The sequence below is a fragment of the Chlorocebus sabaeus genome, chromosome 16, assembly GCF_047675955.1.
Source record: "Chlorocebus sabaeus isolate Y175 chromosome 16, mChlSab1.0.hap1, whole genome shotgun sequence".
Classification (NCBI taxonomy): domain Eukaryota; kingdom Metazoa; phylum Chordata; class Mammalia; order Primates; family Cercopithecidae; genus Chlorocebus; species Chlorocebus sabaeus.
Window position 1 is genome coordinate 38,109,469 of NC_132919.1, and position 16,028 is coordinate 38,125,496.

The 16,028-nt window shown below is 42.7% G+C and overlaps 1 protein-coding gene across 2 annotated transcripts in view; it reads right to left on the reverse strand.

Moving 5' to 3' along the window:
- INTS2 (integrator complex subunit 2) overlaps positions 1–14,908 on the reverse strand; it is a 64,784-nt gene extending 49,876 nt beyond the window's left edge. The window contains exons 1-5 of one of the 2 annotated variants that reach the window (XM_008011224.3): positions 14,834–14,908; positions 13,239–13,549; positions 11,845–11,983; positions 9,079–9,181; positions 6,753–6,866 (exon numbers count right to left, since the gene is read on the reverse strand). In XM_008011224.3, the coding sequence (XP_008009415.2) occupies positions 6,753–6,866; positions 9,079–9,181; positions 11,845–11,983; positions 13,239–13,549; positions 14,834–14,839 (673 nt within the window). In that variant the 5' untranslated portion in view covers positions 14,840–14,908. Of the gene's footprint in view, positions 1–6,752; positions 6,867–9,078; positions 9,182–11,844; positions 11,984–13,238; positions 13,550–14,551 lie in introns of both variants that reach the window. The other variant, XM_008011225.3, reaches the window with a different exon arrangement.
- Between the last annotated feature and the right edge of the window lie 1,120 nt (positions 14,909–16,028).

A 16,028-nucleotide genomic window follows, 5' to 3' on the forward strand; every position in this document is an offset into this window, starting at 1 on the left:
GATAAGCCTAGCCATCATAGTGAAACCCATCTCTATTAAAAATACAAAATTAGCCAGGCATGGGGGCACACGCCTATAGTCCCAGCTACCCAGGAGGCTGAGGAAGGAGAATCGCTTTAACCCCAGGGTGAGCGGAGGTTGCTGTGAGCCACACTTGTGCCACTGCCCTCCAGCCTGGGCAATAGAGCAAGACTCCGTCTCCCAAAAACAAAAAACAAAAAACAAAAAAGGAGCCAGAAGAAATTAAAAAAAAAAAAAAAAAGTAGCCAGAGGGAAAAAGAAACTTTACAGAGGAATAAAGATAAAATTTACTGCAGAAAAGAGAATGACATCTTTGGTTTTTGTTTTTGTTTTTTCCTAGAAATGGGATCCTGCTTTCTTGCTTTGCCACCATACTAGTCTCAATCTCCTGGCTTCAAACAATCCTCCTGTTTTGGCCTCCCAAAGTACTGGGATTACAGGTGTGAGACACACACCCGGTCAGAATGACATCTTTAAATAGCTAAAAGATGATGCCAACCTAAAATTTTACACCCTTTGAAAATATATTTTTCCAGACCAAAAATGCTGGTAAAATTTGTTGCCAACAAACCCACACTACAAAAAATAAGGGAAATTCTTCAAGTTAAGGAGAAATTATATCAGACGGAAATGTGGAACTATGGAAAGGAATTAAGAGCACCAAAAATGGTAAATATGTGGATAAATAGTATTTTCCCGTATATTTTTAGTCTTTATAATCAACTGTTAAAGCAAAAGTAGTAACAATATGCTGTAAGGTTTATAATTCACGTAAAAGTAAAATCCATGACAACAACGGTACAAAGTACAAGAGGAAAAAGAAAATAAATAGAAAACAAATAACAAGAAGATTCAAACCTAACCACTATAATAATCATATTTAAATGGTCTATGTATACAGTCTAAACACTCCAATTAAAAGACAAAGACTGTCACTAGATTTAAAAAAATCAAGACCAAACTATACCTGTCCACAAGAAATCCATCTTAAGATATGGATAGATTAAAGAGATGAAGAAATACATACATCATGGAAAAACTAATTATAAGAAAGATGACATGGCTGTATTATTTAGACAAAGTAGAGTTCAAAAGAAGGAATATTACCAAGAATAAAGAAGTCTATTTTGTCACGCCTGTAATCCCAGCACTTAGGGAGGCTGAGGCAGGCAGACCACTTTAGCCCAGGAGTCTGAGATCAGCATGGGTAATATGGCAAAACCCCATATCCACAAAAATACAAAAAAGTACCTGAGCACGCCAGGCGCAGTGGCTCACGCCTGTAATCCCAGCACTTTGGGAAGCCGAGGAGGGTGGATCACGAGGTCAGGAGATCGAGACCATCCTGGCTAACACGGTGAAACGCCGTCTCTACTAAAAATATAAAAAAATTAGCCGGGCGTGGTGGCGGGCACCTGTAGTCCCAGCTACTCGGGAGTCGGAGCTTGCAGTGAGCCAAGATCGCGCCGCTGCACGCACACAGACTGGCCAACACAGCGAGACTCCGTCTCAAAAAAAAAAAAAAAATTAGCTGGGTGCAATGGTAGGCGCTGGTAGTCCCAGCCACTCAAGAGGTTGAGGCGGAAGGATCACTTGAGCCTGGGATATCAATGCTGCAGTGAATCATGACTGCACCACTGCACATCAGCCTGCGTGACAGAGCGAGACACTATCTCAAAAAAAAAAGCATATTTTGGAGGTTAAAAATCTCCACAAAGAGGCCAAGCACAGTGGCTCATACCTGTAATCCCAACAATCTGGGAGGCCAAGGCGGACAGATCACTTGAGGTCAGGAGTTCAAGACCAGCCTGGCCAAACATAGTGAAACCCCATCTCTACTAAAAATAGAAAAATTAGCCAGGCGCGATGGCTCACGCCTATAATCCCGGCACTTTGGGAGGCCAAGGTTCACAAGGTCAGGAGATCAAGACCATCCTGGCTAACACAGTGAAACCCCATCTCTACTAAAAATACAAAAAATTAGCCGGGCTTGGTGACAGGTGCCTGTAGTCCCACCTACTGGGGAGGCTGAGGCAGGAAAATCACTTGAACCCGGGAAGCAGGTGTTACAGTGAGCCAAGATTGCACCACGGCAATCCAGCATGGGCAACAGAGCAAGACTCCGTCTCAAAATTAATTAATTAATTAATTAAATAATTTTAAAAAGCCGGGCGTGGTGGCACATGCCTGTAATCCCAGGTACTGGGGAGGCTGATGCAGGAGAATCGCTTAAACCGAGGATGCAGAGAGCCGAGATCGCGTCACTTCACTCCAGCCTGGGAAATAGAGTGAAACTCTGTCTCCAAAAAAAAAAAAAAAAAACTGGGCACAGTGGTTCACACCTGTAATCCCAGCACTTTGGGAGGCCTAGGTGGGTGTATCACGAGGTCAGGAGATCGAGACCATCCTGGCTAATACACTGAAATCCTGCCTCTACTAAAAAAAAAAAAAAAAAAAAATTAGCCGGGCAGGGTAGCCGGCGCCTGTAGTCCCAGCTACTCTGGAGGTTGAGGCAGGAGAATGGCATGAACCCTGGAGGCCGAGCTTGCAGTGAGCCGAGATAGCGCCACTGCACTCCAGCCTAGGCGACAGAGCAAGACTCTGTCTCAAGAAAAAAAAAAAAAGAAAAAAATCGTATATAACACAAACAAATGGGAAAACATTCCAAGTTCATGGATTGGAAGAATCGGTATCTTTTTTTTTTTTTTTTTTTTTTGAGACGGAGTCTGGCTATGTTTCCCAGGCTGGAGTGCAGTGGCCGGATCTCAGCTCACTGCAAGCCCCGCCTCCCAAGTTCACACCATTCTCCTGCCTCAGCCTCCCGAGTAGCTGGGAGTACAGGTGCCCGCTACCTCGCCCAGCTAATTTTTTTTGTATTTTAGTAGAGACGGGGTTTCACCGTGTTAGCCAGGATGGTCTCGATCTCCTGACCTCATGATCTGCCCGTCTCGGCCTCCCAAAGTGCTGAGATTACAGGCTTGAGCCACCGCGGCCGGCCGAATCGGTATCTTTAAAATGGCCATATTGCCCAAAGCAATCTACAGATTCAACACTCTTCATATCAAACTACCAACATGATTTTCCACAAAATTAGAAAAAACTATCCTAAAGTTCATATATCAAAAAAGAGCCTGAATAGCCAAAGCGACCCTAACAAAAAAAAAAACAAAGCCAGAAGCATCACATTACCTAACTTCAAACTATACTGCAGGGCTACAGTAAACAAAACAACACGGCACTAGTATAAAAACAGACACACAGGCTGGGCACAGTGGCTGACGCCTGTTATCTCAGCACTTTGGTAGGCCAAGGCAGGTGGATAACGAGGTCAGGAGATCGAGACCATCCTGGCTAACACAGTGAAACCCTGTCTCTATTAAAAATACAAAAAGTTAGGCCGGGCGCGGTGGCTCAAGCCTGTAATCCCAGCACTTTGGGAGGCCGAGACGGGCGGATCACGAGGTCAAGAGATCGAGACCATCCTGGTTAACACGGTGAAACCCCGTCTCTACTAAAAAATACAAAAAACTAGCCGGGCGAGGTGGCGGGCACCTGTAGTCCCAGCTACTCGGGAGGCTGAGGCCGGAGAATGGCGTGAACCCGGGAGGCAGAGCTTGCAGTGAGCTGAGATCCGGCCACTGCACTCCAGCCTGGGCGACAGAGCTACACTCCGCCTCAAAAAAAAAAAAATACAAAAATACAAAAAATTAGCCAGGTGTGGTGGTAGGCACCTTTAGTCCCAGCTACTCAGGAGGCTGAGGCAGGAGAATGGTGTGAACCTGGCAGGCAGAGCTGCAGTGAGCCAAGATCGCACCCCTGCACTCCAGTCTGGGCAACAGAGTGAGACTCCGTCTCAAAAAATAAAAAAATAAATAAAAATAAAAATAAAAAAATAAAAACACACACACAGACCAATGCAACAGAATAGAGAACCCAGAAATAAAGCCACACACCTACAATCATCTGATCTTCAACAAAGTTGACAAAAATAAGTGACAGGGAAAGGACTCCCTATTTAACAAATGGTGTTGGGATAGCTGGCGAGCCATATGCAGAAGAATGAAACTAGACCCCTATCTTTTATCATATACAAAAATTAACTCAAGTTGGATTAAAGATTTAGATGTAAAACCTCGAACGATAAAAATCCTAGAAGAAAAGCTAGGAAATACCATTCTGGACACTGGCCTTGGCAAAGAATCTGTAACTAAGTCCTCGAAAGCAATTGCAATGAAAACAAAAATTGACAAGTGTGACTTATCTAAATTAAAGATATTCTGCTCGCAAAAGAAACTATCAACAGAGCAAACAATCTACAGAATGGGAGAAAATATTCACAAAAATGCATCTAACAAAGGCCTAATATACAGAACCTATAAGAACATAAACAATTCAACAAGCAAAACACCACCCCATTAAAAGTGAGGAAAGGACATTAACAGATATTTCTCAAAAGAAGGCATACAAGCAACCAAAAAACATGAAAAAAATGCTGCATATCACTAATCATCAGAGAAACACAAGTCAAAACCATCATGAAATGCCATCTCACACCAGTGACAATGGCTATAAAAAAGTCAAAAAATAATAGGTGCTAGCGAGGCTGTGGAGAAAAGAGAAGACTTACACATTGTTGGTGGGAATGTAAATTAGTTCAGCCACTGTGGAAAGCAGTTTGGAGTTTTCTCGAAGAACTTAAAACAGAACTACCATTCGACCCAGCAATCTCACTGCTGGATATATACTCAAAGGACAACAAATTGTTCTACCAAAGACACATGCGCTTGTATGTTCACCCCAATACTATTCACAATAGCAAAGACATGGAATCAACCTAGGTGCCCATCAACAATGGATTAAATAAAATGCACATATATACCATGAAATACTATGCAGCCATTAAAAAGAATGAAATCATGTCCTTTGCAGCAACAAGGATAAAGCTGGAAGCCATCCCATCCTAAGCAAATTAACACAGAAACAGAAAACCAAATACCACACGTTCTCACTGTAAGTGGGAGCTAAACACTGGGTACACACGGACATAAAGATGGGAACAATGGATACTGGTGGGGAGGAAGAAAGGGGACAAGGGCTGAGAAACTACCTATTGGGTACTATGCTCATAACCTGGGTGACGGGATCATTCAAACCCCAAACCTCAGTATCATAAAATATACCCATGTAACAAACCTGCACGTGTACCCCCATGAATCTAAAGTAAAACTTAAAATTTTTTTAAAAAGAAAAAATTAAAACAAAGGTGACAACAAATTGAATAATATGTAAATAATGTTTAGAAAGGGGGATATAACTATAAATGTGAAAACTAAGACGATCAAAATTTGACTTGGGAAAAAAAGTATATTTTATAATGAAAAAAAAGGCTCAATTCATCATAACGATATAATCATACTAAATGCATACAAACCCAACAGAAGAGCTTCAAAATACATGAAGAAAAAACTGACAGAACAAAAAGAAGAAATAGGCAAATCTACAATTATGTCCAGAGACATCAAAACTCCTCTCTCAGTAATTGATAGAATAAGTTGACAAAAAATCGGCAAGGACACAGTTTACAAAGAACTTTTACATATCATCTGATATTCAATAAATCTCTTAGAAAAGTCAGGGAACTATTACACTATCAAAAAAAAAATTAAATAGAGGTGAAAAAATTTAGTCGATTTTTCTCAATTTCTACTTTATACTTCTCTGCAAACTGACAGCAGGAAGGCTAAAAAAGAAAGGTCTGATTCCTAGCATTTCTCATTATACATATCCCCTATTGCTCTCTTGGTATTTCACAGATACATGTCTCTTCTTTGATCCCTGATTATAGATATTATATCTTCTAGTTCCTTGGGTTGTTTTTTTTTATTTTTAAGACGGAGTCTCACTCTGTCGCCCAGGCTGGAGTGCAGTGGCACGATCTCAGCTCACTGCAACCTCTGCCTCCCGGGTTCGCACCATTATCCTGCCTCAGCCTCCCAAGTAGCTGGGACTACAGGTGCCTGCCACCATGCCCAGCTAATTTTTTGCATTTTTTTTTAGTAGAGACAGGGTTTCATCGTGTTAGCCAGGATGGTCTCGGTCTCCTGACCTTGTGATCTACCCGCCTTGGCCTCCCAAAGTGCTGGGATTACAGGCGCGAGCCACCGTGCCCGACCCTGTTCCTTGGTATTTTTTATTGTGGTATTATAGCATTGGTGACTAATGGCATAAAAAATTTTTCTTTGCTACACTGTTTTTCTTTTTTTTTTTTTTTTTGAGATGGAGTCTCGCTCTGTCGCCCAGGCTGGAGTGCAGTGGTGCAATCTTGGCTCACTGCAACCTCCACCTCCTGGGTTCCAGCAATTCTTCTGCCTCAGCCTCCCCAGTAGTAGCTGGGACTACAGGCGCCCACCACCACATCCGGCTAATTTTTGTATTTTTAGTAGAGATGGGGTTTCACCATATTGGCCAGGCTGGTCTCAAACTTCTGACCTTGTGATCTGCCCGCCTTGGCCTCCCAAAGTGCTGGGATTACAGGCGTGAGCCACCAAGCCCAGCCTGATCTTTAAACTCAATAGTTTGTGAACTCATTATTTCTTAATAAATACTAACAAACTTTCAAAAGATACAACCTCAAATAAAATCCCATTAATGTTTCTTCTTAGGTCAACAAAATAGGTCCTGTACATGTCCAAGCAAATCTTCTCTATATCCCATATTAGAACCATATTTACCTTCATTAAAACTATCAGGAACATTGGCCACCAAGAGACACAAGAACCAGGCACCATTTCTAACATGCAGCAAAGCTTCAGCTACATCAACTATAGGGAGCAAGGAAGGGAGCTCTACAAGAAAACAAAGTTAGTGTTAGTCTTTGTTAACAGGTGCACTCCACCACACTCAGCTATTTATTTTTATTTTTTTGTAGAGACTGAATCTCACTGTGCTGCCTATGTGGGTCTCAAACTTTGGCCTTGAGCGATCCTCCAGCTTCAGCCTCCCATAGTGCTAAGATTACAGGCATAAGCCACCATGCCTAGTCCCAGTGTTAGAGTGATATTTCTTTTTTTTTCTTCTTTGAGACAGGGTCTTGCTCTGTTGCCCAGGCTAGAGTGCCGTGGTGTGATTATAGCTCACTACAGCCTCAACCTCCTGGGCTCAAGCAATCCTCCTGCCTCAGCCTCCTAAAATCCTCGAATTACAGGCATGAGCCACCATGCCCAGACAAGAGTGACATTTCATTGTATTATTAAATATCTTTTGACATTTCACAAATGCCATCTAAAATAAAGTACCTTCTTCTCATAGTCTAGAACTAAGCTGTCCAGTAGGATACCCACTAGCAACATAAAGATACTTAAATTAAAAACAGTTCGGTTCCTCAATCACACTAGCCACATTTCAAGTAATCCATAGCCACAAAGAACACTGGACAGCACAGCATAGAACAGTACAGGAAATTTTATTTTATAGAACTGGTCTAAAGAGTTATTTTCATGAAAATCTTAATTTACTTTTTTTTTTTTTGCAACGAAGTCTTGCTCTTGTCCCCCAGGCTGGAGTGCAATGGTACAATCTCGGCTCACTGCAACCTCCGCCTCTGGAGTTCAAGTGATCCTCCTGCCTCAGCCTCCCGAGTAGCTGTGATTACAGGTGCCTGCCACCACACCTGGCTAATTTTTGTATTTTTAGTAGAGATGGGGTTTCACCCTGTTGACCAGGCTGGTCTCGAACTCCTAACCTCAGATGATCTGCCTGCCTCGGCCTCCCAAAGTGCTGGGATTACAGGTGTGAGCCACCACACCCAGCCTCCCCTTTTTTTTTTTTTTTTTTTTTTTTTTTAAGAAAAGGTCTCAGCCAGGCGCAGTGGCTTATGCCTATAATCCCAGCACTTTGGGAAGCTGAGGCGGGCAGATCACAAGGTTAAGAATTTGAGACCAGCCTGGCCAACAAGGTGAAACCTTGTCACTACTAAAAATACAAAATTGGCTGGACATGGTGGCGTATGCCTGTAATCCCAGCTACTCAGGAGGCTGAGGCAGGAGAATCACTTGAACCCCAGAGGCAGAGGTTGCAGTGAGCTAAGACCACATCACTGCACTCCAGCCTGGGTGACAGAGTGAGACTCCATCTCAAAAAAAAAGACAAGGTCTCAGTCTGGACAGAGTGCAATGGCACAATCATGGCTCACTACAGCCTCAATCTCCCAGGCTCAAGCCATCCTCCTGCCTCAGCTTCCCATACAGCTGGGACTACAGGTATACACCACCACACCAGGCTAATTTTTTTCATTTTTGTAGAGACAAGGTCTCACTATGTTGCCCAGGCTGGTCTTGAACTCCTGAGCTCAAGTGATCCTCCTACTTTGGCCTCCCAAAGTGCTGGGATTACAGGCACGAGCGACAGCCTTCTTTACATTTTTCTGTCCTCTTTTATTTCTATCATTCACACCTGTTATATAGAATCTGGAAAATACAAAAAGGTACACCGAAGAAAATTAAAATCCGCTCTAATTCCATCATTCAAAGTTAATATAAAATGTTTTCACAGGCCTGTAGTCCCAGTTATTCAGAAGGCTGAAGTGGGAGGATCCCTTGAGTCCGGAAATTCAAGGCTGCAGTGGGCTACGATCCTGCCACTGTACTCCAGCCTGAGCAACAGAGCAAAACTCTGTCTCTAAAAAAAAACAAGTATTTTATTTTAATTCACCAAGGGTATTGTTCTTGCTTTAACTTTTAACAAAACTGGGATTATATTCCACTTAACACTTTGCCCTTTGCTTTTCTCACTTAACATATTGTAAATATTTTCCAAAATCATTAGCGAGCATTAAAATCATTAAATCAAAGATACCATGTTAATGTTTGCATGTCACACTATGAAAATAATATAATTTACTTAATCATTGTCCAACTATTAGTCACTTTTGACTTAAACTCATATAAGGTATTTGTTATATGATCCCTAAAATAACATAGCATACCAGGCTAAGAAGTTACACAGTATCATTTAACAAGAAACTATATATGAAATGCATCTTAGCACTCAGTACAGTACCTGCTTGTAAAATACAAAGTACATCTGCAGCTTCCTCCAAATAAACTGGACTCTCAAAAAGTTCAGAAGACTTGAAAAAAAATTCTCCATTGGACTCAGACACCTTAAAAAAGAAAAAATATATATATAAACTTTATTAATTTCAGATAATTAAATCCCTATTTCTATAATTATTTCTTGAACTCACAGATTCTCTCTTAATGTATCACTAATATACCACAGCAGAATATGAAGTATTCAACCAATTTCAACCAATTTAACCACACACAGCAGTCATGTTAATTATTATTCATATATAGCAATATCAATTTCAAGAACTGATTTCTGTCTAAATATTTGGAGACAACTGGAATTAAAGGATAAGGCAAGCCAAAGAAATGAACTACAAATGCAGCCTACATAAACTGCTGTAAAAAAGCCAAAAACAGTCAACCTAAAGCAGTTTAACAAATATAAATTCATGGCCAGGTGTGGTGGCTCACGCTTGTAACCCCAGCACTTTGGGAGGCCAAGATGGGTGGATCAGCTGAGGTCAGGAGTTTGAGGCCAGCCTGGTCAACATGGTGAAACCCTGTCTCTACTAAAAATACAAAAATTAGGCCAGGCACAGTGGCTCACGCCTGTAATCCCAGCACTTTGGGAGGCCAAGGCGGGCAGATCACAAGGTCAGGAGACCGAGACCATCCTGGCTAATACGGTGAAACCCCGTCTCTACTAAAAATACAAAAAATTAGCCGGGCATAGTCCCAGCTACTTGGGAGGTTGAGGCAGGAGAATCGCTTGAATCCAGGAGGCGGAGGTTGCAGTGAGTAAGATCACGCCATTGCACTCCAGCCTGGGCAACAAGAGCGAAACTCCATCTCGAAAAAACAAACAAAAATAAATAAATAAAAGTATCAAAATAGTAAAAAAGGAAATTATAATTTATGATGGAAATTTTAGAAAAAATTTTAACATACCTTAAAAAAAATCTAAAACTCACAAAAATCCTCTCTACCAGGATTTTCTTTTCTTTTTTTTTTTTTTGAGATGGAGTCTCACTTTGTCGCCCAGGCTGCAGTGCAGTGGTGCGATCTGAGCTTACTCACTGCAAGCTCCACCTCCCAGGTTCGCGCCATTCTCCTGCCTCAGCCTCCCCAGTAGCTGGACTACAGGCGCCCGCCGCCACACCCAGCTAATTTTTTTTGTATCTTTTCAGTAGACAAGGGGTTTCATCGTGTTAGCCAGGATGGTCTCAAACTCCTGACCTCGTGATCCGCCCACCTCGGCCTCCCAAAGTGCTGGGATTACAGGCGTGAGCCACCGCGCCTGGCCTCTACCAGTATTTTCTATGGAAACAGAATTTAGTCCTTTTTGTCCACAATTTATAAAACTAAACTTTATTTACCACAAATTAACTGACTCCCCAAAATTATAACAGTAAATAAAGATCCAATTTAGTGTTTTTGTTTGTTTTTGTTTTTTTGTTGTTACTGTTTTGGAGGCAGTTTCACTCTTGTTGCCCAGGCTAGAGTGTAATGGCACAATCTCGGCTCACCACAACCTCCACCTCCCAGGTTCAAGCAATTCTCCTGCCTCAGCCTCCCAAGTAGCTGGGATTACAGGCATGCGTCACCATGCCTGGCAAATTTTGTATTTTTTAGTAGAAACGGGGTTTCTCCATGTTAGTCAGGATGGTCTTGAAATCCCGACCTCAGGTGATCCACCCACCTCGGCCTCCCAAAGTGCTGGGATTACAGGCATGAGCCACCACGCCCAGCTAGTTTAGTTATTTATATGATAGACCTTTGACATTCAAAAATTTTAAATTCAGAGTTTCAATTAACCATAATTACCCAAAGATCTACGACCCAAGTAATCTATAATTTTGCAAAGAAGACAACTTTAATAGCTTTCATTAGTGTAGAGAAGTACTTTGGTCATTTAGTGATTTAGACTAGTCAATCATCCTATATTCAATTCAGCATTGATACTTCCCCCTACTGTCATATATGAGGCTGTTACTGCTCATCCAGTGTCTAAATGAATCACATACATTTTTCAGTTATTCACATTCAGTTATTCAAAATGTTACTTCATTACACTTTATGGGAGAAATTATATCTCATAAAGGTATTATTTGGTAATAAATTTGATAGTCTATACAAGCCTTGAGATAAATCCCTTTCTAAATGTCAAGAAGCCACTGTGTATGGATTCCATACAGAAAAAAAATCCCTCTGATAAAAAATACAGAACAAGTATAAATGAGAGAAAATAATAATTAGAGAAGGCCTTTAAGGCAGACTTATAATATCCTTTCAGCCTTTGAAAGGAAAACAAATATATAGAAATAAGAGTAGAGAAGCCTGGGCACAGTGGCCCATGCCTGTAATCCCAACACTTTGGGAGGCTGAGGCGGAGTTCAGGAGTTCAGGAGTTCGAGACCAGCCTGGCCAGCCTGGCCAACATGGTGAAACCCCATCTCTACTGAAAATACAAAAAATTAGCCGGGCATGGTGGCGGGCACCTGTAATCCCAGCTACTCAGGAAGCTGACGCAGGAGAACCACTTGAATCCAGGAGGTGGAGATTGCAGTGAGCCAAGATCACACCACTGCATTCCAGCCTGGGCAATAAGAACAAAACTCTGTCTCCAAAAAAAAAGAACAAAATAAGAGTAGAGGAGAATTCAACCTGCCTGCCTTCTTGCCTCTTTTTCTGTCTACCTCCCTATACACAGACATCAAATCATGCATACTTTGAGCTGTGGTTAAAAGAAATGCACCTTGTTCATAATTGCCAACAGTTCACTAAGCACAAGACGCAATCGACGAGGTGAATCACTGTGTTCAAACTCTAACGTCAGTCCATGCTGAAGCTGTGATACCAGGATGCTCTCTCCACTGCCTCCTCCAAGTTTATGCCTAATGAAGTACAAACATGCAACACAATTATGAAAACAATGATATGGAAATAACTGCATAAAAATTATCTTTTTATTGAAATAAGCTACAAAAGGATGTATAAAGTGTTCTAAAATGTTCTGTTACTTCTGAAATGCTATTTAGTTTGCCTATGTATTTCAGGGATTCACATCCTATGTATAATAAATACTACACCACATAGGCCAGGCACGGTGGCTCACGCTGGTAATCCCAGCATTTTGGGAGGCCGAGGTGGGCGGATCACAAGGTCAGGAGTTTGTGACCAGCCTGGCCAATATGGTGAAACCTCGTCTCTACTAATAATACAAAAAAGCCAGGCGTGGTGGCACGTGCCTGTAGTCCCAGCTACTTGGGAGAATAAGACAGAAGAATCGCTTGAACCCAGGAGGTGGAGGTTGCAGTGAGCCGAGATTATGCCACTGCACTCCAGCCTGGGTGACAGGGCGAGACTCCGTCTAAAAAAATAAACATAAAAATAAAAAATAAATACTCCACCACAACTGACAATTAACACTCACTTCCACTAATGGTGGCTTGCTACCAGATTCACAGTGGGCCGGGAAGGACATAGCATCTGCCCAGAATCTTTGGGAATATCTAAGCTTTAAAAGTCTCTCAAGAGGCTAGGCCCAGTGGCTCACTCTTGTAATCCCAGCACTTTAAGAGACCAAGGCAGGTGGATCACCTGAGGTCAGGAGTTCGAGACCAGCCTGGCCAACATGATAAAACCCTGTCTCTACTAAAAATACAAAAAATTAGCCAGGTGTGGTGGCAGGTGCCTGTAATCCCAGCTACTTGGGAGGCTAAGGCAGGAGGATCATTTGAACCCAGGAGGCTGAGGTTGCAGTGAGCCGAGATCACACCATTGCATTCCAGCCTGGCCAACAAGAGCAAAACTCTGTCTGAAAAAAGAAAAAAAAAAAAAAGCCTCCCAAGTGATTCCAATAAATCCCTCTAACCTAAGGGAAGTTACCCTACCTACTTCCCACTGAAAGTAACTGGCCTAATGAGTTTAGCCCACATACAACAGCACATTGCCAAATTTCTCTAGATAACATTTTATAACATGGAAGTCAAAAGATTCTGGAATTGTAACTATAAACAGAAAAGACCTAAGTAAAATTTTCTCCAGAGTTTAGATTCTCGTTCTCTGTTTTCTGGAGAGCTCTGAAAAATATCTGATTCCCTATTCTTTGTCAAATCCAAATCCACATATAATATAATATAACATTACCTAAGCTGCTGTTCTTTGCTGGCATCTTGTTCTAAAGCATGAAAGTCCACGGACAACAATGCAACAATGGAGTTGACAGCTTCCACTCCAGAGAGAAGGCGAAGGATGAGTTTCTTATCCTGAGCCCAGCTTTGGCTCTGGTCAGCAGGTGCACAAAGCGCCATCCGTACCAAGCAGGGCAGGAGAAGTCTTAATTCTGGATCGCTTAAAGATGCCAGGCGAACAACATCCACCTTCTGCATTGCCTCAAAAGCAAAAGGGCTGACAAACTGAAGACTTGTACATTCAGTCATTATTACTGTTTGTTGATCCTAATGGTAAAAATACAAATGAAAGTAGGAATTTAACTTCCACATATATGAACACCCAACTTTCTAAAAACCCTGAAAAATGTGGTTTATCTTTAATAGGTCCCTATGTTGGCAATGTTCCTGGCACAATCAAGACAAGGCTTCTCTATCTCCCTAGGTTTTTACTGTCACCTGGAAAATGAGAAAGAAAACAGAGTATATTAATGTCTCTTCCAGCCTCAGGAATCTTCTGCTCTAATACTCATATTTTACAAAGAAGGAATATGAAGGTCAGAGAGGTGAAGTAACAGTCCCAAAGTAGATTACTAGTTAGAGGCACAATTCAAGGCTGAATCCTCATCTACTAAAATCCCAGTCCAAAACTTTCTCCACTATATCAGTCATATGAGCTCCACAAAATGTAAATAAAAGTAAGTGAACGGTCATAGTTAAGTGCTTTCTTTCATACCCCGATAGTTTCAAACGCCTACCCCGATAGACATAAAGAACTATTGGGCTTCTCTTTCTCAACCTCCATGAGTCGGGGGAAAAACTAGCAAATCACTGGGCAGAAGCAATATCAGATTCAAGGCTCTGGAGGCTACAACACTATCCTATGTCCCCTGTGTTACTGGGTAAAAAGCAGATGCGTGGGTGCTATGTGAGAGAGAAAGACGCGTCTCACTACGGCACTTCTCTGTCTCCAGGAATCATCAAAGACACAAAAAGTAAACAAACAAAAAGGCAGTGAGCACGTAGCCAAAGCCATCCCCTCTCAAGGCCGACCGACTAGCAGCAGCGTGGGTATAAGTTGTGGGTAAAAACTGCTTTGCTTTCAGGGAGGGGCTGCTCTTTTAACAGAGGAGCGGGCTGATTGGAGCAGAGGCGCCAAGACCTGTGTGCTCCTGCGTCTCGCCCCGGGCGCAACCAGAACCAACAAGTCCCTCGGGCTGAGCAAAGTCTGGCCAGGCTCCGACACGGACCTAGGAACGCGCTGAGGTCTGAGAAGCGGACGCTTCATACCTTAAGATCTACCCTCCAGCCTCACGGAACCCCACACGGACTCCGCGTCCTAGAGGCGGGACGCGGCAGAAATCGAGAGCGCGGTCCGAAGTTGGGCCTAGGCGATGATCCGGAACCCCAAACCCTAGTTGTGCCTCGAGTCGACTCGGGCACCGAGAACTCAGACGCCGGGACCAACCGGATTGTCGATACGAAGTGGGGAGGATGGGGGCACCACACAAAGGCAGAACCGGGACTGTAGGGACGGAAAAGCGGGAGACTTTTTCAACCTGCACCCAGCACCTTCATTCATCCCCAGCGTCTGACTCCCGTCGGCCACCGTACTGGTCTGAGAGGAAGGGTGGCTGTGAGAGGAAGGGCAGAGATGTCGGCGCCAATGCAACTATGCGCGTGCGCGGTCCCGCCCCTTTCTCCACTCTATTTGCCCTGCCCTACTTCCTCGCCAAAAATTTAGAAATGTGATTCTGGTAGGCTCTCTTTTCCAGAGCGTACCGGCTCCTTCCTTTTAGACAAGCCACTGAGCCCCGCAGAACTTCAATTTCATCATCACAGGCCTGCCATGGCATTCAAATGGCATAACGTATGTTAAAATTGTTCCCACTATTCTTTGACACTAGTGGTACCAAACTGTACTCTTTAAAAAATCTCTGCCTGTGCCTTCCCAGAACCAAAATTCTAGAGTCCCAGAATTTGTAGGAGAATTTTAAAAGCGATCTAACCCCAAACTTTCTTCCGCTCTTGACCTCACACGTACGCTGTCAGAAGTTAAACACCTTCCTTTCAGGTTCTTAACTTGGGGGGCCCATAGAACCTTAGAGGGGTAATGCACGGGGATTCAGGAATTCTCTGGAATTCATTCAGAACTGAGTGCTTGGCACTTCTTCCAGGAAGAGGGTCCAAAACTTTCAACAACTTCTCAAAGAAAGTCTGATCACTCAGAAAAGAACCACTAGTCTGTATATGAAGAACCGCTAGTCTATGTGTCTTCATACTATTTCTTGTTCTTAGTTCGATCAACGTTTATTTGGCATCTTCTGTTTACCCGATACTGTGCTAGGAGCTGGAAATAAAAATATTTTACAAAGATATAGTACTTTATAACCTCTTTAAAAATAAAGTCTGAGCCGGGCGCAGTGGCTCACGCCTGTAATCCCAGCGCTTTGGGAAGCCGAGGCGGGCAGATCACCTGAGGTCAGGATTTCGAGACCAGCCTGACCAACATAACTAAACCCCAACTCTGCAAAAAATATATAAATTACCCCGGCGTGGTGGCAGGCACCTGTAATCCCAGCTACTTGGGAGGCTGTGACAGGAAAATCACTTGAGCATAGGAAGCAGATGTTTCAGTGAGCAGAGATCATGCCACCTCACTCCAGCCTGGGTGACAGAGCAAGACTCTGTCTCAAAAAAAAAAAAAAAAAAAAAAAAAAATACGGCTTTCAACATAGATCAGCAAAGGAAGAAAAGAATTGTGTAT